The 26004-nt window shown below is 47.8% G+C and overlaps 1 protein-coding gene across 1 annotated transcript in view; it reads left to right on the top strand.

Annotated features, from left to right (window-relative positions):
- Positions 1 to 8417: 8417 nt before the first annotated feature.
- Positions 8418 to 26004, top strand: part of PA2G4 (proliferation-associated 2G4) — a 118152-nt gene continuing 100565 nt past the window's right edge. The window contains exons 1-3 of the mRNA XM_033937501.1: positions 8418 to 8574; positions 13165 to 13293; positions 23131 to 23236. Coding sequence (XP_033793392.1) covers positions 8487 to 8574; positions 13165 to 13293; positions 23131 to 23236 — 323 coding nt within the window. The 5' untranslated portion in view covers positions 8418 to 8486. The remainder of the gene's footprint in view (positions 8575 to 13164; positions 13294 to 23130; positions 23237 to 26004) is intronic.

Here is a 26004-nt window from a genome sequence, read left to right as displayed (position 1 = left end):
AGGAGACCTGTCAGGCTGATAGTTTGCACCTTTTATAATGGTTGTCTGTGTGTGGTCACAAGGTGTCACGAAATAAACTGCACTGGTGTAAATCTGAAGTGAAATACCTGGGTTTTGTCCTGTCTCATGGTCAGAGGAAAATCTGCACTTTCTGCATTGCTACTGTTCTGGGTCTGCCCCGCCCAGCTACCAAGAAAGACATGCTTACTTTTCTTGCTATGATTGGTCACTGCCGCCAATGGATCTCTGCTTGTTCCTTCTATGACCAGATTTTGAGACAGACCCTGGTTTCTTAAATGACTGCTCTTATCAGATGGACTCATGAAATGTGCTTTGGTTTCTAGCTCAAGTCTGGGTTTTCCTGCTTATGCCCACATGTTTTATCTCTTTGTTTGGGACTATTGTAACACCATGAAGGGAGAACATGGCGGTAAGTTACGCTCTGTTGCCTGTTCAAGTTCCCTAGCTGCTTGTGCTATGGTGGTAGAGATGGTTACTCCTTTGACCCTTGGTCACCCCACTACCCTTCACACTCTTCACGATGTACAAGCCCTTCTTTTAAATGGGCTTCTGGGTCTCACGGGTGAACAGGATTCTCTTCCCTTCTAGTCCTTTGTTACCCCCCCCTCTGAATTTGATGCCTGGCGTTTGGCAGGTGCCCAAAGCCGCCCTTTTGGACAGACTTTGGTGCAAAGAGGGGAAACCCTGGATACTAGCTGCTAGCTCTCCCTTATTCATTGTCCAATATCATGGTATTGGTTATCGTAGTGCTCGCTCGACATTTTAACTTCTTGCTAGTGATATTTTCATTCTTGACCTTTTGCTCCTTGATACAGAGATATATATAGCTCGATAATTACAGCTGGCACGGTTGTGAATTGAAAATAAATTGGAAAATACAATTCCTTTCTATTGTTTTAGCTGAAATTAGGATGTTGCTAATTTAAAATGTTTTTTTCCGGATTTATACATAGCCATCCCAGATCCGTTTTGGCACAGATATTTCAAATGTTTTCCACGGGTCCTCTTTATCATTGCAGAGATAGAGACGCTCCAAAGAGACATTAGCTTTATGCCTTTTTCCAAATATGAGATGGTTATGATATACATTATTTGTAGTTTTGTTTTTTTTATATCAATGTGTTTATTTGCAGAGTTAAATTCAGCCCTGCACACTTGACAGATGGAGTAATAGCTCCACGCTTAAAACTTTATGTTTTGTCTGTGTCATGTCTACTTGTTTTAGTTTAGTGGGTACCCCAGGATACATAATATTGGCCACTTCTAGAGCTCTTTTTCCACTTCTTACTAGCCTAACTGCGCAATGTTCTTTTACTTATAGCTTTTATATTCTGAATATAGTTTTGTTAAGGGTTATATGTTTAAGAAAAAGTTTTACTTTATACAGCGTTTATTTCTTGGTGTTCCCTACATATGATCCATTCAATATACATTTCTGAATACATTCAGTACATCAGTATGGTCTCTCTGAGGTGCATAATAGTTATATGCAGCACGAAAAAAACATATCCTTTTGGATTGTTCAATTAAGAACCTTAAGTAACTGAGTATTGTCTCTCTTTTGCCATAGCTATATCAAGTAAATGAATTGGTATTGTTACATGTTGCCACATTCAGTACAGGCAACATGGTGTCTCTTGTTTTCTATCTCTTATTTGGATCACATTGGAGTACAGCTGCTGAATGATATTTGGAATGCTTTTCAAGCATCTCTTTTCAAGTATCTCTTTCTGTATGCACAGACATCTGGCTGCTCTCCCTTTGAGATTCTCACGGGATGACCTTTCCCCGCCCCATGGGTAGATTTTCCCTTGATACAGGAGGAATACATCCAAAAGCTAATTGAAATATTAGGGCTTGTTCAAAGAAACGTGTCTTGCACTTCTCCTTTCTCTCCACAGATTCCTACCCATTTTTTCCAGCCTGGTGATTGTCCAGAAGCTTTCCAAGGATCGGAAGCAGACGGATTTCCCCTTTGGCCTTCCCACTACTGTGATCGCTGTGACCAGGCCCGCTGCACTCACTGAGGAGTTTCCTGTTTGGATCCACGCAAATCACTTGAAGAGGGTTAACCTAAAACCCCAGAAGCAAGTCTTCCCTGCGCAGATTTCACCTCCTCCAGTGGAACAACATGATGATCTCATTGCAGCATTCTACCAACTTTATCATTCTCTTACTGGCAACGCTGCTGCTAGTTTTTCTCCCTGTATGGATCATTTCTAACTGGGTCTACAGGAATGATGTGTTCTGGGTCCATGACACTTTCTGCCCATACCCATCTGTAAATGACACTCCTACTGTAAACAGCACCCCCGACACCTCTTTGCGAACACGACGTCAAGCTGGACTACTCCCTCGCAAAGGCTGTCCTTCAATTGGAATCCAGAAAAGACCGATAGTATGCTACCCTTTGGTATAATTCCAGCAGTGTGCAAGTTGCCACCTTCTCCTTTGACATTGTGGACTGTTCATCAATTGATATCCCAAGGCTGTGCCATTGGTCCTCAGAGATTCCTAAAACTAAAGACATATATATATATATGTTACTGACTCACGTTGGGGGGATAAGTGTGCATTCTGGGGAGTGGTAGGGTGGAATATTGATACTGACTGGGTTTATAAACTAGAAAATACTCTGAAAAACAGTGGACCAAAATGGTAAATCACTGCTTACTTGTATGACCTTTCATAAGGTTGGACACTGTTATAGGAAAAGTGTTCCTGCAGAAATTATTAAGCTTTCTCTTACTATTGACAACCCTAGACCTACTGATGAAGGTATGTACATTATGGACATGTGGTTTAAGGGTGGGTCTAGCTATCCGACCCATCAGTTTTCTTACGGGATCTATCTACCTCCACTCATCCTCTCCCGCCATTTTGTGGGGGCCCCCAAAAAATACTAACCCACTGGCCCCTACATTCAATAAACTTACTGACATGATGGCTATTGCCAATCCCACTTTTGAAGATATTGTGGCTGTTGAGGTAGGGTTTTCAGAATGTAACCTTTGGTTAGAATGGATGAAATTCACTGCTGATCAACATAATAAGAGTAATTGTTACATATGTGCTCAAGCTAGACCCCATCTAGGAACCGTACCTCTGGACCTCCCTCCTGGTATCCAACCATGCTTTTTTGGATTATTTACCAATATCTCCTCTAATTTTACCTATCCCCTTTGTGCACTGCAATGTTCTAAATACCCTTTGTTGCCAGGACAGCAAAAGCTTGATATTGCCGTTACCATCTATAAGGGTAATTACACATGTCATGTTTCTAATCTGACACAGGGTAGTTTTGTAGGTAATTTACCCCCAGGTTATTGTTCTGTCTTGGCTCATAGGTATGCCCCATTGTTGCTGCATCAGATTTTATATTTACTGGCTTTATGGAGACTTTTGGCTCCGTGTTAAGCTACCTAGCCAGTGGATAGGCCAGTGCACTTTAGCTAAGGTTACCATGCTCCTGCATATTTTTTTGAAAGGCATCCTTCCTATTCACATGGTTTTTCCTTTTATTTGTCCTGATATAAATTTGATCCACATGTATACAGAGATGCTATAGGGGTCCCAAGAGGGGTCCCAGATGAATTTAAGGCCCGAGCTCAGGTTAAGGCTGGGTTTGAGTTCCTTATTCCCTTTATTACTATTAATAAGAATGTTGATCGGATTAGTTAAAATTATTATAATCAGCAACGCTTTGTGAACTATTCTAGGGACGCCTTGCAAGGTATTACTGATCAATTAGGCTCCACTTCTCAGATGGTTCTCAAAATCATATGGCCCTAGCTAGGATTCTAGCTGGAAAATTCTCCTCAGTATTTTATGCTGTTGTACTTTTCTTTCTGACAATATAGGTCCTCCTATGGACATTCAGAAATTAGTAGACCTCTTTGCTGAGCTCAAATGTAACTCTGATTTATCTAATTCTTGGGATCAGCACTTTAGTTGGGTAAAAGACCTTTTTATTGTTATAATCTCTATTATTATCTGCACTCTTGTTTTTGACTGCTCATGTACTGTGTTATTCGTATTACAGCTCCTAAAAAACCCCTCCTCGAGAGACATATCTAGAGTATCACTCCCTTCCAGCTCATGCTGTGTATTTATGATGTCATTTTCATGACGTAAGAGGGGATTGAAGGGACACGTATCAGAACTTTAGTAATTTTCCTTAGGCATATGTTGTTTAAAGATGTAAAGGCAGGCCCTGTTTGTCTTTCCTTCTTTGAAAATACTACAAGGACATGTATGTTTAAACAGAGATGTTGTGAAGTGAATTCAATTGTTTTGTTAAGCCGTATTTACAGACAGATTTAGATTAGGGGCTCTGCTGGTTAAGACTTTTTCTGACCCTCTGTGGACTTCAGTCTCCAGATAGAAAAAATGTTGATGTCTTTAAAGTTTCATGTGACCTGTGTCCATATATGGTTTGTGTTTACGTCACATGCTGACAAACCTGATTCATATAAAAGATGTGAAACTCATAATAAAATTTGGACATGTTTTGGAAGATGATTTCTGGTCTTTAAGATATGTCCCCAGGTACCTGACTTCCAAATGACAGAGACAGAGAAAGTATGGGGCAGGAATTGGGACCAAATCCTACTACCTAGGTGGGTAGTAGAGACACTTTACCCATTTGTGAGCACCAGATCAGTATCGCTTTTTCCCTTCTTAGTTCTTTCACTATTTGTCTGGGCAGAGCCCCTTGAAGGTCATCCACTGTCTTTCTACTTCTGCTGCAGATGGAACTTTCCAATCCGCATCTGGCATGTTGAAATCACCCAGCTTTTGGATATCTGCAACAAGATCTAGAACATAAGATTTGCCGCTGCTCGGTCAGATTGGTAGTCCATCGTGCCCAGCAGTTCGTTCACGCAGCAGCACTTAGGTCAAAGACCAGTGCCCTATTTGAGTCTAGCCTTATTTGCATATGTTCTGTTCCAGTAGGAACTTATCCAACTTTGTCTTGAATCCCTGAAGGGTGCTTTCCCCTATAACAGCCTCCGGAAGAGCGTTCCAGATTTCTACCACTCTCTGGGTGAAGAAATTCCTTACGTTTGTACGGAATCTTTTCCCTTCTAACTTTAGCGAGTGCCCTCTCGTTCTCTTCACCTTGAAGAGGATGAACAATCTTTTTCTCTACTAAGTCAATTCCCTTCAATATCTTGAATGTTTCGATCATGTCCCCTCTCAGTCTTCTCTTTTCAAGGGAGAAGAGGCCCAGTTTCTCTAGCCTCTCATTGTACGGCAACTCCCCCAGTTCCTTAACCATTTTTGTCGCTCTTCTCTGGACCCTTTTGAGTAGTACTATGTCCTTTTTCATTTATGGCGACTAGTGCTGGACGCAGTATTCCAGGTGGGGGCGTACCATGGCCCGCTATAACAGCATGATAACCTTTTCAGAACTGTTTGTGATCCCTTTCTTAATCATTCCTAGCATTCTGTTTGCCCTTTTCGCCGCCGCCGTGCATTGTGCAGACAGTTTAATTGACTTGTCTACAAGTCTCTTTCCTGGAGGCTCTCTCCGAGTATAGCACCGGACATCCTTTATTCATGCATATGATTTTTGTTACCGACATGCATCACCTTGCACTTATCCACATTGAACCTCATTTGCCATTTCACGGCCCATTCCTCGAGTGCGTTTATGTCTCGTTATAGGTCTTCGCAATCCTTCTATATCCTCACTACTCTGAATAACTTTGTATCGTCTGCAAATTTAATTACCTCACCTCGTCATGCCAATTTCTAGGTCTTTTATAAATATGTTGAAGAGCACAGGCCCGAGCACCGAACCCAGCGGCACTCCACTCATGACACTTTTCCAGTCCAAGTATTGTCCATTCACCCCCACTCTCTGTTTCCTATCCGCCAACCAGTTTTTAATCCACGTGAGTATATCACCCTCGATTCTATGACTCGCAATTTTTCAAAGTAGATGTTCATGCGGAACTTTGTCGAACACCTTTTGAAAATCTAAATATACAATGTTGACTGGGTCACCCTTGTCTGTCTGCCCATTTACTCCTTCGAAGAAGTGCAGTAAGTTTGTCAAGCAAGATCTTCCTTTGCTGAAGCCGTGCTGGCTGGTCCTCATCAGTTTATGTCTGTCAAGGTGATCGATGATGCGGTTCTTTATCAGCACCTCTACCATCTTTCCAGGTACCGAAGTCAGACTCACTGGTCTGTAGTTTTCCGGATCTCCCTTCAAACCTTTCTTGAAGATCAGCGTAACATTTGCCACTTTCCAGTCTTCTGGAATCTTTCCTGATTTGATTGACAGATTGGCTATTAGTTGGAGCAGTTCAGCTATAACCCCTTTCATTTCCTTGATTACCCTCGGGTGGATGGTGTCTGGTCCCGGGGATTTATTATTTTTAAGCCAGGGATCTCAAAGTCCCTCCTTGAGGGCCACAATCCGGTTGGGTTTTCAGGATTTTCCCAATGAATATGCATTGAAAGCAGTGCATGCACATAGATCTCATGCATATTCATTGGGGAAATCCTGAAAACCCAACTGGATTGCGGCCCTCAAGGAGGGACTTTGAGACCCCTGTTTTAAGCCTATCAATCTTCCTGCATATCTGTTCTAGACTGACCGTTGTCCTTGTCAGTTTCCCGTCTTCATTTTCTGTGTATAGCCTGTTAGCTTCCAGTATATTGGATATATCCTCTTCGGTAAATACAGACGCAAAAAATGTGTTCAGTTTGTTGGCGATGGCTTTGTCCTCCTTTAGTACTCCCTTTATTCCCTGGTCATCTAATGGCTCAACCGCTTCCTTCGTGGGTTGTTTCTCCTTTAATATATATTTTTTCTTTGTAGTCTCTTTTGGCCCCTCTTACCGCCTTATGGCACTTGCTTTGATGTTGTTTGTGCTTATTCCAGTTTTCTTCCATTTTTGTCCTTTTCCATTCCTTAAACGAAGTCTTGTCTCTGATCGCTTCCTTCACTGCAACAGTGAGCCACGCCGGTTCCTTGTTCTTCTTCCTCTTGGAACCCTTGTTGATATGCGGTATATATAAATTTTGCACCTCTGTGACTGTGTTCTTAAAAAGGGTCCATGCTTGCTCTAGCGCAGGGGTGTCCAATGTCGGTCCTCGAGGGCCGCAATCCAGTCGGGTTTTCAGGATTTCCCCAATGAATATGCATGAGATCTATTAGCATACAATGAAAGCAGTGCATGCAAATAGACCTCATGTATATTCATTGGGGAAATCCTGAAAATCCGACTGGACTGCGGCCCTCGAGGACCGACATTGGACACCCCTGCTCTAGCGTATTTACAGTGCTTATCCTCTTCCTAATCTTCTTACTTAATTTGCTGCACTTGAGTTGGTGGTCTGTAGATAACACCCATGTAGATAAAAGTTCCATCTTCTCTTTTCAAAACTATCCAGATTGCTTCTTCCTTGCCCCAGGCCCACTGCATTTCAATTGCTTGGATATCAGTCTACATAAAGAGCAGCTACTACACCCTTTCAACCATCGCTGTCCTTCCTAAAAATATTATAGCTCAGTATGTTTGTATCCTAGCTATGCTAATTATTTAACCATGGCTTTTTGTCAAACTTATTTAAATGTCTGAGAGGTGGAATTACTTTCATCTATACTTTTAAAATGGCTTCATATGTAATGAATTTAGGTAAAGTATATTAAAATTATTTTTAAAATTCCATTTATGTATTAGCTCCTGACACATCTTTGTAAAAATCCAAAGAGTATAACAAAGTCCCCATATTCCTTTCGCCTATGCGTCCTTTATGAAACAAAAGTTAACAAAAAAGGTGTAGATGATAGCTTTTCAATTGACTAACAATACTTTTGTAACTAGTTTTGAAAGTCAAGCTCTCACCATCAGATATATTTGCGCTCAAAAGCCAGCCCCAAATGTGTTGTTAACTCAAGAAAAACAAACAAAAAAAAAAACAACTCTCAGTCCTGCAAACCTTTATTTCTAGATATTCAACTGAAAGAAACCAGCAACCCAACAACATGTCCTCCTTCCCAAGTTTGTAATAAATGACATGTGGCTGTGTCTGAGCCCCTTCGGCAACCATAGGTACTACCCTTCTTGGGCTCTCTGGGATTTGTAGTCTTCCATTCGCCACCTCCGTACGCACTTGCATTAACCCGTAATGACGGTAGCAGTAAGGTTCCACGCGTGTGCTGGCCTCGCTGCAAGCCCTAAGACTACATCCCCCAGAAGGCTTGAGCACCGGCAGAAGCATTTCGGGGCGAGCGAGACCTCTTACCCCTTCCCGTTCTGCAGCACTGCACGCCGGACAGTGTAGTCTACTGGTCGGTTTGCGGCCCGACAGCGAACGAGCAGCTGAACTACAATCCCCATTGTGCCGCGGAACCCGCGCGGTCCGCTGTGGGCGCGGGCCTGCCTCCGCCTCCGTCTGCCCCTGCGCGCGGCGCCGTCGTCCTCTTGTGAGGGAAGTCGTTAGGCGACATGTCGGGCGAAGATGAGCAGCAGGAGCAGACTATTGCCGAGGATCTGGTCGTCACCAAGTACAAGATGGGGGGCGACATTGCGAACAGTGAGTGTGGTTGGGGGGGGGCGTGGCACGCAGGCAGAGGCGCGGGCGGCCTAGGCCCGGCCGCCTCAGATTCCTCCCGGTGGGGAGAGTGAGGCCTGCGCGCTGAGGCGTGAGTTGCTGGAGTCACCCCGTGGGGGGCGGGCGTAAACACCCTCCCCCCTACCGGGCGAGCGCTTCTCCAGCGCCTGGCTGCGGCGCGTTGATCCGGAGCCAGTGCTTGAGCTTAAAACACGTGTCCCGCGAGAAGCACATGGCGGCGGCGCCGGGGGCTGTCACATGTCCTCTTCTGCTGTTCCTGTGCGCGTTGTCTTTCCGTTCTAACGAGCGGGAGTCGTGCTAGGAAGCGGCTGTTCTCTCCGTTTCGTAGTTCCACTTCTCTGGGTTCCTCCCGAGAAGGCTGACGGTGGAGGAGTAGCGCTGGAGCTTAGTGCAGTGGTCTCTGAACTAGGGGGACGGGGTGTCCAGTTCTCACCATAGGAGAGGGGTGTCCAGTTCTCACCATAGGAGAGGGGGGGTCCAGTTCTCACCATAGGAGGGGGGGTCCAGTTCTCACCATAGGAGGGGGGGTCCAGTTCTCACCATAGGAGGGGGGGGTCCAGTTCTCACCATAGGAGGGGGGGTCCAGTTCTCACCATAGGAGGGAGGGGTCTAGTTCTCACCATAGGAGGGGGAGGTCTAGTTCTCACCATAGGAGGGGGGGGTCTAGTTCTCACCATAGGAGGGGGGGGGTCCAGTTCTCACCATAGGAGGGGGGGGTCCAGTTCTCACCATAGGAGGGGGGGTCCAGTTCTCACCATAGGAGGGAGGGGTCCAGTTCTCACCATAGGAGGGGGGGGTCCAGCTCTCACCATAGGAGCCAGCCCCGATATTGAGTAAAATCTCTTGGCTGGGTCCAGGGAGCGGGTAACTTCCGTTGGGTTTAACGTCCCCAATCGTTTTGAAGTGTTGGCTCCTGTGATTCTCACTGCAGCTATTTGTGACTCTGGATAAATCACTCAATTCTCTGTTGCAACCCCCCCCCCAAGTACAAAATAAGTACCTGTATGTAATATGTAAAACTACCTTTGCTGGTGTATCCGTTCCCCTCTCTCTCCGGGAAATGGGGATTGCCGCACTGTCCGGTGGGTAAGACCTGTTCCAGCACCGTACGTTTAACTGATTGCCACAGTACAAGCATGGATTGGGTGGTGATTGGCCTTGCAAATCCAAAAATTAAAACCTCTTTAATCATGGACTTGTGGAAACTAAATAATGAAACACTTGCCTGAGTTCTGAATTAACAATTGTTTATTAATATATTGAGATAAGAGGACATACAACTCATAAAGGCCGATAAGGTATGTTCTAAATTCTGGATAAAAGCCAGCCCCTTTATATAGGGAATGTAGAGCATCTTTAAACACAAAAGATCAAAGAATACATAAAAGGATTAATTGACATAAGTACCTGGGTTAGTTTACTAATGACTTCATACCTACCTATGTTTTATATCTTTCATGATAAACTCCACCCCTTGACCATCTGATTAATCATTTATTGGAGCTATAAATTGGATACTACTCAAAATATGAGTAACTTAGTATGTCAAGTAACACTATACACGTTTTCTAATGCAATGTGTCTAGTGGTCCTTAACGCTAGGATCTTGTATCTAAAATAGCAAGTTGCTTTCAGAAAACTGTCAATTATGTTTTCATTCCACCTCCTTCCCAGGGAGCTGCTCCTGCCCCTTCTGTTTATTTTATGCAAGCAAATTGCTCAGAAGTGTTTTTGATATGCTCTACGGTTTTATTATTTTCAAGTATTTTTTCTCAGTAGAGGCTCAGTGCCCAGAAGTTCTCACTTTGTGGGACCTCTGCCTGGGAGAAGATGCAGACTTGCACAGTGGAAGTCTGTTGCTAGCAGTATTAGCCCTTTAGGACACCTAGCTGTCCAGCTTGTTTTTATATTTTTTTTAAACTCAGGCCATCCCCTGCATCGCTGCTTGCATCCCTGATTTAATCAGGAGCTTGAGCACGGGCTATTTGGCTCCTTTCCGGCTTGGCCATGACTAAAAGTGGGGCCAGTTGCATGGTCCTCCCCCCACTTTTGCAGTATGGTTTTCCTGGGGTTGAGTTTCAGTCAGACTAGCAGCCAGAAGACAAGGTTCGTTCAGCGAATCTGTGAGGCAGTTTTATTTTTCATTGATTCCAGCTGAAATTCAGTGCAGGCAGACACCACATGGCACAATAAGTAAGGCTATTGTAGCGTAAGGGGAAAATCGGTGGTAGGGGGGGGGGCAAAAATTGAATTTAAAGATTTCTGACCCCGGAGCCTAGGTCCCCCACCTCTAAAACTCCATTCTCTATTATGTTTTTCCTTTAGGGAGGGCTCCATGAGCAGTTTCTGGGGCAGTTTTTCTGGCGGTGATAGCCATCTAGGATTTTAAACAGTCTTTTTTTTCTTTAGCTTCCATCTGCCTCAAAAGCCCTTGATTTTGCTGAAATTTGACTGGAATAGACTCCTCAGGCCAAAAAGGATTGTGCTGGATGGCTTGCTGAGGAGCATCCTTGTTCCACATGTGACAGAGCATACGGGGACGGGGCAGGAGCCTTGGGCTCAGCCTCTGAGTCCTCCAGGGCTGGGGATCCACTGGAGGTGCATTCCCAGGTGGAGAGACCCTTTTTGGGACCCTCCAACTCTGTATTGGTTAAGCACAGTTGCTTGGGTACTTTATTTTGTGAGCCTTATGTTTGAACTGTTGAGGATCCTCAGCTTTTGTTAGCAGCACACCAATGGTGGCAGCGCAGGGGTTCTCCCCTCAGCATCCCATCCAGACGAGGATGTAGACTTGGACTTAACTGGGAGGTTGACAAGTCTGATTCCATGCCACTCTTATCCCTGAATGAAGTCTCTGGCAGAGTCTATACATTTTGCAAGAGGACAGTGGTTAAGAAGTGATAGCAACCCTGGATCAGGGGGAAGACTTCACAATACGCTGTTCAAGGCCTCTGCACGTTTGAGCGTTATTTCCACCTCGCTGCAAGAGTTAAAAGCTGGAAGTTCTTTAGCTGCATCTTCTCAATGCTCAGTTATGAGCAGTTCTGTTGCTCCAATTGCATTTTTTCCCTTGCATCCAGACTTAGCTGGTCACTGACCACTGGGAGTCACCAGAGGGATCCTATCGAGTGGTTAACACTATGGCCAAGTTATATCTGGCGCTATGACAAATTTAACCTGTATATTATGCATATTAGTATTAGATCCCTAGTATGTATGCACTGTAACTATGGCAAATTATAACCTGTAAACTGTATGTTATGTATATTCACGTTAGATCCTTAGCATGTGTCGATTTTGAATTTTGAATAAAAACTTGTACTGAAATCCTCCCCCAAAAAACAAACAAAAAAAACCTCTTGTACTATAACTATGGCAAATTATGACTTATTAACTATTTATTATATATGTTAACCTGTAACCCGTTCTGAGCTCTTTGGAGAGGATGGGATAGAAAATGTAAAATGGATTATCCCAGGACAAGCAGGCAGCATATTTTCACACATGGCTGACATCACCAACAGAGTCCTGGTATGGACACTTCAAAAGTGCATCGCCACTTTAATTTCTTAGAAAGTTCGCAGTAGCCCGCACTGTGCATGCGCGAGTGCCTTCCTGCCCGACAGAGCTAAGAAGACGTGTTCAACGGCTGTTTAATTTTTCTGCTGCCTTCCTGCTCTTGCAGTTTGTGACTTTTTAGTCATATTTTCTTTATATCTGTTTCCTTTCTTTATTCTTTTCCAAATAAAAGTTTTAAAAAAACCTTTGCCATCTGGGAGGGGGGGAGTTTGGCCCAGTGGGGCCTTTTTGCCATCTAGCAGCAATTTGAAGCGTTGGCCCTATGGATTAAGGCGGCAGCCACATCTTCCTCTGTGGCATGTGATTTTCATACCTGCCTGTCTTAGTCCTCAGACCTGAAGGCTGAGGAAGATCCCCAAATGCTCCTTTCTGAGGTGAATTATATTATGCATGCAGGCTAAACCGTTGGAAACCAGTTTAGCAACCGCGTTAAAGTTTTGAGAATCTGGGCCCTAGTGGCTGAACTGAGTGCAGATGAGGCCACTATCTAGAATAAAGTGGAGATAGATGTTCAAGGGAAAAACCAAGGCTAATGCAAGTGAAGGCTCATGGCACCATTTGAATAGATGCTGGTTCAGGTTGAACTGGAAGCTCCAAAAGGAGGAGAACAAGGAAACTACTGGGCCAAAAACATTGTTGTGATAGTTGCTGAACCTTCAGGAGATAGCTACCTTGCAATGGCAGTTCAAAACTGACTTAGATTTAGGACTATGGGGCAGAACTTGGGGAGAAAATAAGCCTGGAAGGTTCTGGATACCAGGATTTTGGTGACTCATCTTCATTTAAACTTGCTATATTTTGTTACCTTATTAAAATGAATTGTCTTTGCATTTAAACCCTTCCATACAACAGTGAGTGGTATACAAAGGGAGTTATTTAGCTTCCATATTCTAAATTGAGGCTGTTCCAAATGAATGAAGTGCAAAGTGTGAATTTTTTTTTTTTTTTAATTTTAAATCTTTGTTTTCTTAGGAGTTCTCCGGGCCGTCGTGGAAGCAGCAACAGCTGGGGAATCAGTTCTCAGCCTGTGTGAAAAAGGGGATACCATGATTATGGAGGAGACTGGCAAAATCTTCAAGAAGGAGAAGGAAATGAAGAAGGGTGAGGAGCTTCACCAGTGGGCACCAGTCCTTACCTGTGGAGTAAAGTCTGTGACTGTGTGGGGTGTTTTTATGTGAGCAGAGCTGTAAGCTTACACATTAGAATAAATATGGAAGTGGACACAAGCCAGATGCAAGAAGTTTTTGGCTTGTCATCAGTCTGTTTTGAGTTTGGGGGCAACCTTTCAATTACGTTTTCCCTGCAAATGTTGCATTACACATCAGGGTAAGGCCCTGGGGCCAGCTGCGGTCTCCATTGTCTCTTTTTTTTTTCCTTCTACTCTGCCTCTGTACCCAGACCCAGGACAGAAAGGGGAGATTTGATGGGGGGTGGAGCAGCTTGCTTGAAGGGCGAAGCATTTCTCAATAGACAACAGAATGTATTTGGAAATTCTCACAGCCTTGAATATCAAACTCCTTTCCTTTTGGTATCACTTGGCAAGACACTTAACTCTCTACTGCCTCAGATTCCTTAGTGTCCATACCTAGCCAGTCAGGAACCTGTAGACTGCAAGGGAATGTACTACAATTCCCCCCCACCCATCCACTGTTCTCTGTAGGGATGAGGCTTCACACAGGACTAAGATTGAGATGAGGCGTCTCTAAATGGGAGGCCTCTAACCCTTTTATTGAGTATCTTAACTCCCTTAATTACTTATCTAATGCTTTGCAAGGTTACAGTTTCATCATGCATTTACAGTGTGGATTATACCAAGGTAACTCCCTTGTTTACTTATCTAATGTAATTCTCAAAGCTACCATCTCACGTGACATCTGAATACATTATAACGGTTACATTAAAGTGATTCCCTTGTGTACACATCTAATAAAGTGGTACCTTGGATTAAGAGCATAATCCGTTCCAGGAGCATGCTCGTAATCCAAAATGCTTGTTTATCAAAGCGAGTTTCCTAATAGGAAATAATGGAAACTCGCTTTGATGCGTTCACCCCCCCTCCCCCGAGAACCGGCATTGCTCCCCACGATTGGGCACCTCCCCGCCACGATCCGACATCCCCCCGACACAATTGAATTGCTGGGCCTTGAGCATGCTCAAGGCCCAGCAGAGGAGAAGGCCGATTTTCAAGAGTGCCCAGATGAGGGTAAGAAGCGGCAGGGGGGTGCCCAATTGTGTCGGGGGGGGGGTCGGATCGTGGCAGGGGGGGTGCCCAATCGGGGCGGGGGGGTCAGATCGGGGCGGGGGGGTGCCGGTTCGAGGCAGGGGGGTGCCGGATCTCAGGGGGGGTGCTGGATTGTGGGGGGGTGCTCGTAAATCGAGCCATGCTCAGTTTCCGAGGCACCGATTTTGCAAATGTTTTGCTCGTCTTGCAAAACACTCGCAAACCGGTGCACTCATAAACCAAGGTACCACTGTACTTCTAAAAGCTTAACATAGCATGTGACATTCTAAAGGTTATAATGCATACTCCTTAAGCACCTCGTGATCATCCTTAAACTCAGTGCGTGACAGAGGCCTACTTTTGCATGTAGGCAATGTCTGTCTGCTGCCCATATAAGGACTAGTCAAACAAGATAAGGAATAAGATAAGGGTTAATTTGTGACAGGGGGTCTTGTGACAAGAAGGGAGGGGGGAATGCCTCTGCATTCTGTCACAAGGTGCTAACATTTTCCCTTGCTTTAGAATGGCTACGTGGCAAGAGGGGAGAGGGAATGAGGAATGATTCATAATTCCTTCACAGGGCCTCATAATATCAGTGTGCTGATATGGCCTTGTATCAGTTCTCCATGCCAGGACAGTGGTACTGGTATGGACTGAGATAGGGATGACCTGGTTCACATGGGAATGTTCACAAAAGCTCAGGAAGTCAAAAGCTTTCTGAGCTAGAGGAATGGATCTGTATAGTGTGGATCTGGCAGGATGATATTGTGAATAGTGTGGTTACGTTGTGCTACTATTTATGAAGAACTTTCATTATCCCAGGATAAGCAGGCATGATATTCTCACGTGTGGGTGACGTCATCTACGGAGCCCCGATGCGGAAGCATTTTCAAGCAAACTTGATTGAAGATTTAAGTTTGCTCTGCTGCTCCACGCATGCGTGCCTTCCTGCTCCACTAGGGGGTGCATCCCCTCGTGGTCTCCAGTTCAAAATTTTCCGCGAGCCTAGAAGCCGTGTTTTTCAGGCTCTGCCCCAACTGCCTTCTAGCACCGCGATTTTTTCTTGTTTTTTCACGATTAAGTCGCTGTGCGCGAATTCTTTACCTTTTTATTTGATTCCTGCTTCGTTTTCGACGACCCGGAGGCTTCCGGGTCCCCGTGGCCGCGTGGCTAATCGAGCCGCGGCTACTTTCGATTTAATGTCCCGGCCTTTGACCGGCTTTAAAAAGTGCACCCGGTGCGAGCGGCTTCTTTCTCTCACAGATCCGCATCGCCGGTGCATCCTCTGTCTGGGGGCGGCTCATCCAACCGACTCCTGCCCCCAGTGCGCTAATTTCCAGAACCGGGCCCTCCGCCGAAGAAAAGCCCGCATCGCGGACCTCTTCACCCCGGACCAACCCTCCACCTCGGCCTCGAGGTCGGCCCCGGCCTCGGCCCCGGCCTTGACCTCGGCCCCGGATACCTCGGCATCGCCTCGAGACTCGACCCCGAAGTCCTCGGGACAACAGAAAGCCTCGGCCCCGGGTAAGTCCCCTCTTCCCTCTTCAGGTTCTATAACAGCGAAGAAGCCAGCCTCGGGGACAACGTCGACGCATGGCGGAAGCCCCATGCTTACAGCCCCGTCTAAGCCCTCCAAGCCTTCGGGCCGTGCCTCCACCACACGGGAATACTCTAATACGAGGTCGCCCCCGGTGGAGTGCACCGAGGCAGTGGACATGCCTTCGATGCTGTCCGTGCCCGTCTTCCAGGACCTACTCCGAGCGATGATCACGTCGGAGCTGTCCGCTGCAATGGCCCAGTTTCAATCGGCCTCGACCTCGAATGTGCCAGACCAGCCTGAGCCTCGCACCGAACAACCTCGAGGAAAGGTGCGCAATCCTCGCCGCATCCCATCCTCCTCGGACTCCTCGCCGAGGCGCCCGAGACGTTCCCCCTCCGCAGACCGCCGAGGGGCAAAACGTCGGGCTAAAACGACAGAAACCTCGAACCGCCGTACCTCCAAGAAGGCCCGAGGTTCACCAACCCTACGAGGCCGTTCTCCCACACCTCGTACGGGACCACTAAGGGTGGCTGAGTTATCACTCTCCAACCCGCGCATCCTCCGAACTCCCCCTCGGACGTATTCTCCGAGGGAGTCCGGATCGAGGTCACCAATCCGACATCGATCGGTACCCCTAACTCCGGCATCGTCTCCGAGGGGCTCCTCGAGACGCCGAAGATCGACAACTCTCACAGTGCTTCCCCAGCCTCGGAGCATGGATCAGAGCATGAACCTCGATACTCGAGGGAAGCCTCCCCATCCTTCTCCACCCGACGAAAGTCTCGTTCCCCGACCCCGCACGGGGCCCCCGGGACATCTCGCCCATCCTTCACTCGCTTTGTCCAAGACATGGGCCACGCATTGGACTTAGACCTCCAGTCCGACTCCAGATACTCTAAGGAGTACCTGGCGGAGCTGGATATGCCATCACTGCCCAGAGAGTCCCTTCGCTTACCACCTAACCCGGTACTCCAACAGGCCTTCTTCAGGAACCTGGAGACCCCCTACATGGTCACGGCCGTACCCTCCAAAATGGAGGCCAAGTACCGCACAGTACCTTACCTGGGATTCGAGCAACCACAGCTCTCCCACCAATCGCTGCTAGTAGAATCCTCCTTGAGAAAGGCTCACCCGTCCCGGGTCTCAGCAGCGGTCCCCCCAGGCCGAGAAGGCCGAACCCTGGACAAGTTCGGCAGGAGACTATACCAAAACGCAATGATGGCCTCTAGGGTGCAAAGCTACACTTTCACCTTCACATCCTACCTCAAACACCTCATTGGACTATTGAGAGCCTTTGAGACTGACCTACCGGCCTCCCGGCAAGGAACGTTCGGCCAGCTTTTAGAGTCCCTCTCCAACCTGCGCCTTCATCTATTCCATGCGGCCTACGATGGCTTCGAACTCTCCTCCAGAGAAGCAGCCTTCGCTATCGCCATGCGCCGACTAGCTTGGCTGCGCCTGGTCGACATGGACCCCAACTTACAGGACCGTTTGGCTAACCTCCCCTGCGTGGGAAAGGAATTGTTCGATGACACTATCGAGGCAGCTACAAAACGCCTCTCCGAACATGAACGCTCGTTTGCCTCCCTTGTCCGGCAAAAGCCCAAACCGCCAGCGTCCAGGCCGTATAGGGCCCCTCTGCGCCGCTACCCACAAAAGTCCACCCCTGTCTTCTCGCGGCCCCCACCCAGGCGTCCGCAAGCCCACCACAGGGCCATGCCCAAGTCCCAACCGCCTGCGACCACCAAACCATCCCCGTCCTTTTGACGGGACACGCGGAAGGGGCCAGGCCCCCTCCGCCATAGTCCCAGGCCTCCTTCCCATCGGGGGTCGACTCAAAGCCTTTTACCCTCGCTGGGAACAAGTCACGTCGGACGCATGGGTCCTTGGCGTGATCTCATCAGGGTACTCTCTCAACTTTCGGGCCATTCCCCCGGACAACCCCCCAAGGAATTGCCCTCCCAACCGGACTCAGCTATCCCTACTCCTCTCCAAAGCTCGAGACCTGCTTCGCCTGAGAGCAGTGGAGATGGTTCCCCCCGACCAACGGGGGAAGGGCTTCTACTCCCGTTACTTCCTGGTACCGAAAAAAACGGGAGACCTACGCCCAATACTAGACTTGAGACTAGAGAGTTGCGCGGGGACAGAAATCCCACCCGTCCCCGCCAAAGTCCCACCCGTCCCCGTGAGGAATCCCACCCGTCCCCGTGAGGAATCCCTCCGTCCCCACCCGTCCCCGCGAGGAATCCCCTCCGTCCCCGCCCGTCCATATAAACTTCAGAAATAGTTATTTCATTTAATTATGCTACTGAATTAAAGGCTCTGGTAGAAACCATTTACAAATAAGCAAAAAGACTTTATTAATTTGAAAATATTAATTGGGAAGAATACATACTTTGCAAATGGGTTTCTACCAGAGCCTCTAATGTTTATAAATTTTTATCAACACAACTAATATACTACTTTATCCTGAAGCAAAATAAAAAAAAGAAATATAATTCTTTTCCTACCTTTGTTGCCTGGTTTCTGCTTTCCTCATGTTCTCATTCAATTCCTTCCATCCACTGTCTCTCTTCCTTCTGCATCTTCCATTTGCTCTGTTACTGTGCCTCTCCCTTTCTTCCCCCTTCCAAATTGGTCTGGCACCCATCTTCTTCTCTCCGCTCCCCCCATAGTCTGGCATCTGTCTTCTTCCCTGCCAGCATCTTCTCCCTACTCTCTCTTCCCCATTTCCTTTCAGCGTCCTTCTCCCCCCATCTTCCCCATGTCCTGTCAGCGTCCTTCTCCCCCCTCTGTCTTCCACATGTGCTTTCAGTGTCCTTCTCCCCCCTCTGCTTCCCCATGTCCTTTCAGCGTCCTTCTCCCTCTCTGTCTTCCCCATGGCCTTTCAGCGTCCTTCTCCACCCCCCCCGTCTTCCCCATGTCCTTTCAGCGTCCTTCTCCACCCCTTTGTCTTCCCCATGTGCTTTCAGCATCCTTCTCCCCCCTCTGTCTTCCACAAGTGCTTTCAGAGTCCTTTCCCCCCCCCCGCCCTTCCCATGGCCTTTCAGCGTCCTTCTCCACCCCTTTATCTTCCCCATGTCCTTTCAGCGTCCTTCTCCACCCCTTTGTCTTCCCCATGTGCTTTCAGCATCCTTCTCCCCCCTCTGTCTTCCACAAGTGCTTTCAGAGTCCTTCCCCCCCCGCCCTTCTCATGGCCTTTCAGCGTCCTTCTCCACCCCTTTGTATTCCCCCATGTGCTTTCAGCGTCCTTCTCCACCCCTTTGTATTCCCCCATGTGCTTTCAGCGTCCTTCTCCCTCCTCTGTCTTCAAGTGCTTTCAGCGTCCTTCTCCCCCCCTCCTTCTCTACCGCCCCGGGTGCAGCACAGCCGGCTAGGTCCCCTTACTTTTGTGGCACTTCCCCGACCGACTGACAACAGCCCCGGTCCGACAAACCTCCCTGCCCTTAACTGCGAATCTAAATTACCTTATTACAGCTGCTGTAAGAAGATAATTTAGATTCGCGGCTACAGGGCAGGGAGGATTGTCGGACCGGGGCTGTTGTCGGTCGGTCGGGGAAGTGCCACAAAAGTAAGGGGACCTGGCCGGCTGTGCTGCAACCGGGGCGGGGTGTGGCGGGGCGGACCGCCCCGTCCCTTGGTAGCCACTCGAACCGCGAGGCTACTCTCCTCCTTACCTGCACTGCCTGCAGCACAGAGCCAAACGGAAGTCTTCCCGACTCAGTCGCGCGGCTCTTCTCTCTACCTTCTCTGCTTGCAGCACAGAGCCGAACGGAAGTCTTCCCGACGTCAGCGCTGACGTCGGGAAGACTTCCGTTCGGCTCTGTGCTGCAAGCAGAGAAGGTAGAGAGAAGAGCCGCGCGACTGAGTACATCCAACCCCGCAGGAACCCCGCGACCCTCGGAGGCGTCCCCATGGGATCCCCGCGACCCTAGGGGGCGTCCCCACGGGATCCCCGCGACCCTAGGGGCGTCCCCACGGGATCCCCGTGACCCAAAGGGGGAACCCGCGGGATGCCCGCGAGTCCCGCGGGATTCCCGTCGTCCCCGTTCCCGTGCAGCTCTCTACTTGAGACGCCTCAACAAATTCCTGGTACGGGAAAAATTTCGGATGCTCTCACTACCGACACTTTACCCCCTGATCGACGAGGGCGACTGGCTCTTCTCCCTCGATCTCAAGGAGGCGTACACACATGTCCCAGTGCACCCCGCTCACCGCAAGTTCTTGCGTTTCCAGGTAGGGGACTGGCACCTACAATACCGAGTCCTCCCCTTCGGACTAGCATCATCACCTCGAGTCTTCACCAAGTGCCTCGTGGTGGTAGCAGCAACCTTACGTTCCCAGGGCCTCCAGGTATTCCCCTACCTGGACGACTGGCTAATCAAAGCCCTGTCCAGGGAAGGGGTTATCTCAGCGACCCAACAGACTATTACCTACCTACAAAGCCTGGGGTTCGAAATAAACTTCCCAAAATCTCAACTACGCCCCTCGCAGTCCCTACAGTTCATCGGGGCCACGCTAGACACGGTTCGCCTCCGTTCCTTCCTCCCCCCTCCACGCCTGGAGGCGTTAGTAAGTCTGAGCCGAAGGATCTCCCTGCTGACCTCGGTATCAGCTCGACAGATGATGACCCTCCTGGGCCACATGGCCTCCACCGTCCATGTCACACCCTTCGCCCGCCTCCATCTGAGAATCCCTCAATGGACCCTGGCGTCTCAATGGCGTCAAGACCGGGACCCGATCGAACGCCACGTGACAGTGACTCCTTCATTGCAACGATCGCTCCGCTGGTGGGCCGACTCTTCAAATCTTTCCAAAGGTTTGCTCTTCCTCACCCCACCCCACAGCAAGGTACTCACCACGGACTCGTCTGAGTACGCTTGGGGAGCCCATCTGGACGGCCTACGCACCCAAGGAATGTGGTCAGCACAAGACCGTCGCTGCCACATCAACGTGCTAGAGCTTCGGGCCATCTATCTCGCAGCTGTAGCCTTCCAACATCTGCTCCACGACCGAGTGGTTCTCATCCGAACCGACAACCAGGTAGCGATGTACTACGTAAACAAACAAGGGGGGACAGGGTCTTGGTCCCTTTGTCGGGAAGCCCTGCGCCTCTGGAAATGGGCAATCTCCAACAACACCTTCCTCCGAGCGGTGTACATACAAGGAGAACAAAACTGCCTGGCGGACAGACTCAGCCGCCTCCTCCAGCCACATGAGTGGTCACTACACTCTCAGACCCTACGAGGGGTGTTCGAACGGTGGGGGACACCTCAAATAGACCTGTTCGCGTCCCCTCACAACCACAAGCTGCCTCTCTTCTGCTCCCGGATATACTCTCCGGACCGGCTCGAGGCCGACGCCTTCCTCCTCGACTGGGAGGGAAGGTTCCTGTACGCGTTCCCGCCGTTTCCTCTGATACTGCGGACGCTTGTCCACCTGAAAACAGTACAAGCCACCCTGATCCTGATTGCCCCTCGCTGGCCACGCCAGCCGTGGTTTTCCCTTCTACTTCAACTCAGTGTCAGAGATCCACTGCCTCTGCCTCTGTTTCCCTCTCTACTGTCACAGGGTCAGGGTTCACTGTTACATCCCAATCTTCAATCTCTTCATCTGAATGCTTGGTTTCTCTCCCCCTGACTGCTCTCCCCGTGTCTCAATCAGTCAAGGAGATATTGGAGGCCTCTAGAAAAACCTCGACAAGAACCTGCTACTCCCAAAAGTGGACCAGATTCTCAACCTGGTGCTCCTCCCACAGCCAGGACCCGGTGTCGGTCCCCGTCCCCCTGGTCCTTGACTATCTACTTCAACTATCTCATTCCAGCCTAAAGACCAACTCCATTCGAGTACACCTCAGTGCGATTGCGGCCTTTCATCAGCCCCTGGAAGGGAAAGCCCTCTCGCTCCATCCCTTAGTCACTCGCTTCATGAAGGGCCTGCTGAACGTCCACCCCCCTCTCAAACCTCCCCCGGTGGTTTGGGACCTTAACGTGGTTCTGGCTCAACTAATGAAACCTCCATTTGAGCCACTAGACAAATGCCATCCAAAATTCCTCACTTGGAAGGTAATTTTCTTACTCGCGCTCACGTCCGCACGGCGGGTTAGTGAGCTACAAGCTCTGGTAGCGGACCCACCCTTCACGGTATTCCATCACGACAAGGTGGTACTCCGCACCCATCCCAAGTTCCTACCTAAAGTAGTGTCTGATTTCCATCTCAATCAGTCCATCGTCTTACCCGTGTTTTTTCCCAAGCCCCACTCTCACCCCGGAGAGGTGGCGCTCCACACTCTTGACTGCAAAAGAGCGTTGGCCTTTTACCTCCAACGCACTCAGCCACACCGGAAAGTCCCACAACTGTTTCTGTCCTTCGACCCAAACCGGTTAGGCCACCCAGTTTCCAAACGCACCTTGTCCAACTGGTTGGCCGACTGCATCTCCTTTTGCTACGCTCAGGCTGGTCTTGCGCTGCATGGTCGAGTAACGGGACACAAAGTCCGAGCGATGGCAGCCTCCGTAGCGTTCCTCAGGTCCACACCTATTGAGGAAATCTGGAAGGCTGCCACGTGGTCTTCGGTTCATACCTTCACCTCCCACTACTGTCTGGACTCCCTATCCAGAAGCGATGGCCGGTTCGGCCAATCGGTATTGCGAAATCTATTTGCTTAAATTGCCAACTTCCCTCCATCCCTCTTCAGTAAGCTTGGAGGTCACCCACATGTGAGAATATCATGCTTGCTTGTCCTGGGATAAAGCACAGTTACTTACCGTAACAGGTGTTATCCAGGGACAGCAGGCATATATTCTCACAACCCGCCCACCTCCCCGAGGTTGGCTTCTTGGCTAGTTAAGTGAACTGGAGACCACGAGGGGATGCACCCCCTAGTGGAGCAGGAAGGCACGCATGCGTGGAGCAGCAGAGCAAACTTAAATCTTCAATCAAGTTTGCTTGAAAATGCTTCCGCATCGGGGCTCCGTAGATGACGTCACCCACATGTGAGAATATATGCCTGCTGTCCCTGGATAACACCTGTTACGGTAAGTAACTGTGCTTTATAGATAAGCAACTCTGCTCTGTCAAGTCCATTTTCTTGCTGCATTCTTGGGTTCCTGGAGTGTAGCATATATGGATGTGATTAGGTAAGATTTCTTATCTTGTTTTTTTTTTTTTTTAACAGGCATCGCCTTCCCCACTAGTATATCAGTAAATAACTGTGTTTGCCATTTCTCGCCTCTGAAGAGTGACCAGGACTGCTTGCTAAAAGAAGGCGACTTGGTGAAAATGTAAGTGGCCATCTTGAGTTTCTTTTCCTTGAATAAGGCTAGTCTGTTAACTACCAATGATGCAGACAAGGTATCCTAGTTGTGTGTATTTCTTGGAAATTAGGCTTGCATTATTTAATGTCTTAAGTATGTTTGGCTCCTTTGAATGAGGTTTAATGGAGTGGAGAAGTAGCCTAATGGTTAATGCAGTGGCCTGAGAACCTGGGGAGCAGGGTTGGATTCTCACTTCAGCTCCTTGTGACTCTGGGCAAGTCACTTAACCTTCCATTGCCCAGGGTATAGAATAAGTACATATAATATGTCAACCACTTGTAACCATGGAAAGGGGTATACGATGTTTTAGAGCAGGGGTGTCAAACTCAAATCGCATAAGGGGCTGAAATCTAAAACATAGGCTAAGTCGTGGGTCAGATTTTTAATTAAGATACTTACCCCCTCCTTTGCTAACGCACAGTGTGGGCCCCAACGCCGGTGGTGACTCCAATGCTCACAGGCCTTCTGTGAGCATCGGATCAATTGCCGCCGCCGCAAAAACCCACCCTGTGTGCCAGCAAAGGAGGGGGTTAGTCTTAGTAGAAGTATAGGGATACAACCGCTCTAACCCCACGCCAGCTACAAAATAAATAAAAAAGACTTTTCCTCTCTTATGTCCTAGATCATACAGGATACACATTTCAAATTTGACATATTGTAATCACAAAATAGAAAATAAAATTATTTTTCTACCTTTTGTTGTCTGGTCATTTTGCCTTTTGTCTCTCTTTCTCTTTCTGATTTTGTCTATCTTCTAATTCTCTTTCCAGTGTCTTCTGTCCATTTTTTTTTTCTCCTCTTCTCTCTTGCTCTAGTCCCTGTCTCCAACATATTGGGTTTTCCCTTTCAACTTTTCTCCTTTTTTCTTTTCTGCCTCTGACCACTCAAATCTTGCCCTCTTTCTCATCCTTCTCCTTTTTAAATTTTCAGCTACCTATCAATTTTCCATCTTTTCTTATTCTGTAGCTCTCCCATTTCCCATCTCACTCCTTTCCCAGCCTCCTATTTCCTTCTATCTCCCCTCCTCTTGGTCCAACATTTTGCTCCCTCTCTTTTCTGTTGTTCTTCTTCCCTCCCCCCTTGATGCTGAACAATGAGATGGAAGAGTAAAAAAAAAAAAAAAAGAGATGCTGCATCTCTCTCTCCCTTTCACCCCCAGGCCTAACATTTCTCCCTCCCTTCCATCTCCAGATCCAATTTCTCTCTCTTTCTCTTCCCAACTGCTCCCCCATCCCATCTCTCCCCCTGTCTGCCTGCCTCCCTCCCTCCCCCCCAGGTCCACCATTTTTCCCTTTCTCTTCCCAACGGTTCTCCCTTCAAGTATCTTTTTCCCTTTTCCTCCACACTGCCCCGGGTCCAACTTCTTTCCCTTCATCTCGCTCTCCTAACAGCCCAGCTTGCCTTTCCCTACATCTCCGGTCCTTCTCTTCTCACAGCCCAGTGTGTCTTTCCCTCCAGCGCCGGTCCGATGTCACCGCCAAACCGATGAATCTGCCGGCCTCAGCAATTCAGGAGTTTTGTACGTGGCTCCTCCTGCTTTTTGCCTGTCGCGGTCTGTCTCCAATGACGTGCAACTTCCTGTTTCTGCTCGGGTGGACCGCGGTGGATGGAAGGCAGGAGGGAGAGCCATGAACAACACTGACGAATCACTGCTGAAGCCGGCAGACTTTCCGGCATGATGGCGTGGAAGGGAGGACATGCTGGGCTCTGAGAAGTGGAAGTTTGGGAGCATTGCTGTGGGTCACATAAAAAGGCCTGGTGGGCTGGATTAAGCAGCATAAATGTGAGGAGCACATACAAAAGTAAAAACGCACTGTTACTTGATCCCCTGACGAAGCCACAACGGGTGAAACGGTGGCCCCGTTGGGATTCACAGTGCTTCAGAAGAAAAAAAGATAAGTGCTATTTAAGCTTTGCACTATCTTACAAATGTTTTTTGCATTTAAATTGAGCTAAAGATAGCCATTTAAGTCTTGTACTATCTCAATAATGTTTTTTTGCATTCAAATTGAGCCTAAGACAGCCTTTCTTAAAAAATTTTGAAAAAGTTAAAAAAATATATTTAAACATTTCAAATAGCCAGTGGCCGATGATTGAGACCAGACCGTTGACTTACAATAAATGTACAGATACATTGTACTGGATGACACGGTCACTGAGGCACGGCTAAGTTGGTGCATCACTATAGGAAGTAATTTTGTATCTAGTGTATTTATTTGATACTTCCAGCAGTACTTGTTTGTTGGTTATAACACTTTCAAAAGTACCGTTGCCTTCAGAAGGAGATCAAGATATGATGGCAGAAATAAAACAGATCAAAGATATCGTACTGGAAATCAAAAAACAACTTCAAAAGGCAATTGATGATGTTGCCATACTTACAAAAAGAGTTGATCTAATTGATAACAAAATAACACACTTGAAAGAAAAATCGGAAGAGGTACATGCTGAAGTTATACAAAACAAAAAAGCCTGGAAAGAGATGGAAATAATAAAGAGAGATCTGGAAGACTGTTTGAATAGAGAAAAAAGAAATAATTTAAGGATCATTGGGATGCCGGAAGGAGTGGAAAAAAATGATCCCATTACTTTCTTAGAACAATTCCTTCCAAAAATACTGCCTTTAAAATCCAAGGTGCCTCTTGAAATAGAAAGAGCGCACAGAATACCGGGACAAAAAACAACTACATAAAAAGGACCAAGAACTTTTATTTTTAAATTATTAAGATATCAAC

The sequence above is a fragment of the Geotrypetes seraphini genome, chromosome 3 (genome assembly GCF_902459505.1).
Source record: "Geotrypetes seraphini chromosome 3, aGeoSer1.1, whole genome shotgun sequence".
NCBI classification, from domain to species: Eukaryota; Metazoa; Chordata; class Amphibia; order Gymnophiona; family Dermophiidae; genus Geotrypetes; species Geotrypetes seraphini.
This window is presented reverse-complemented; position numbering and strand designations above follow the sequence as displayed.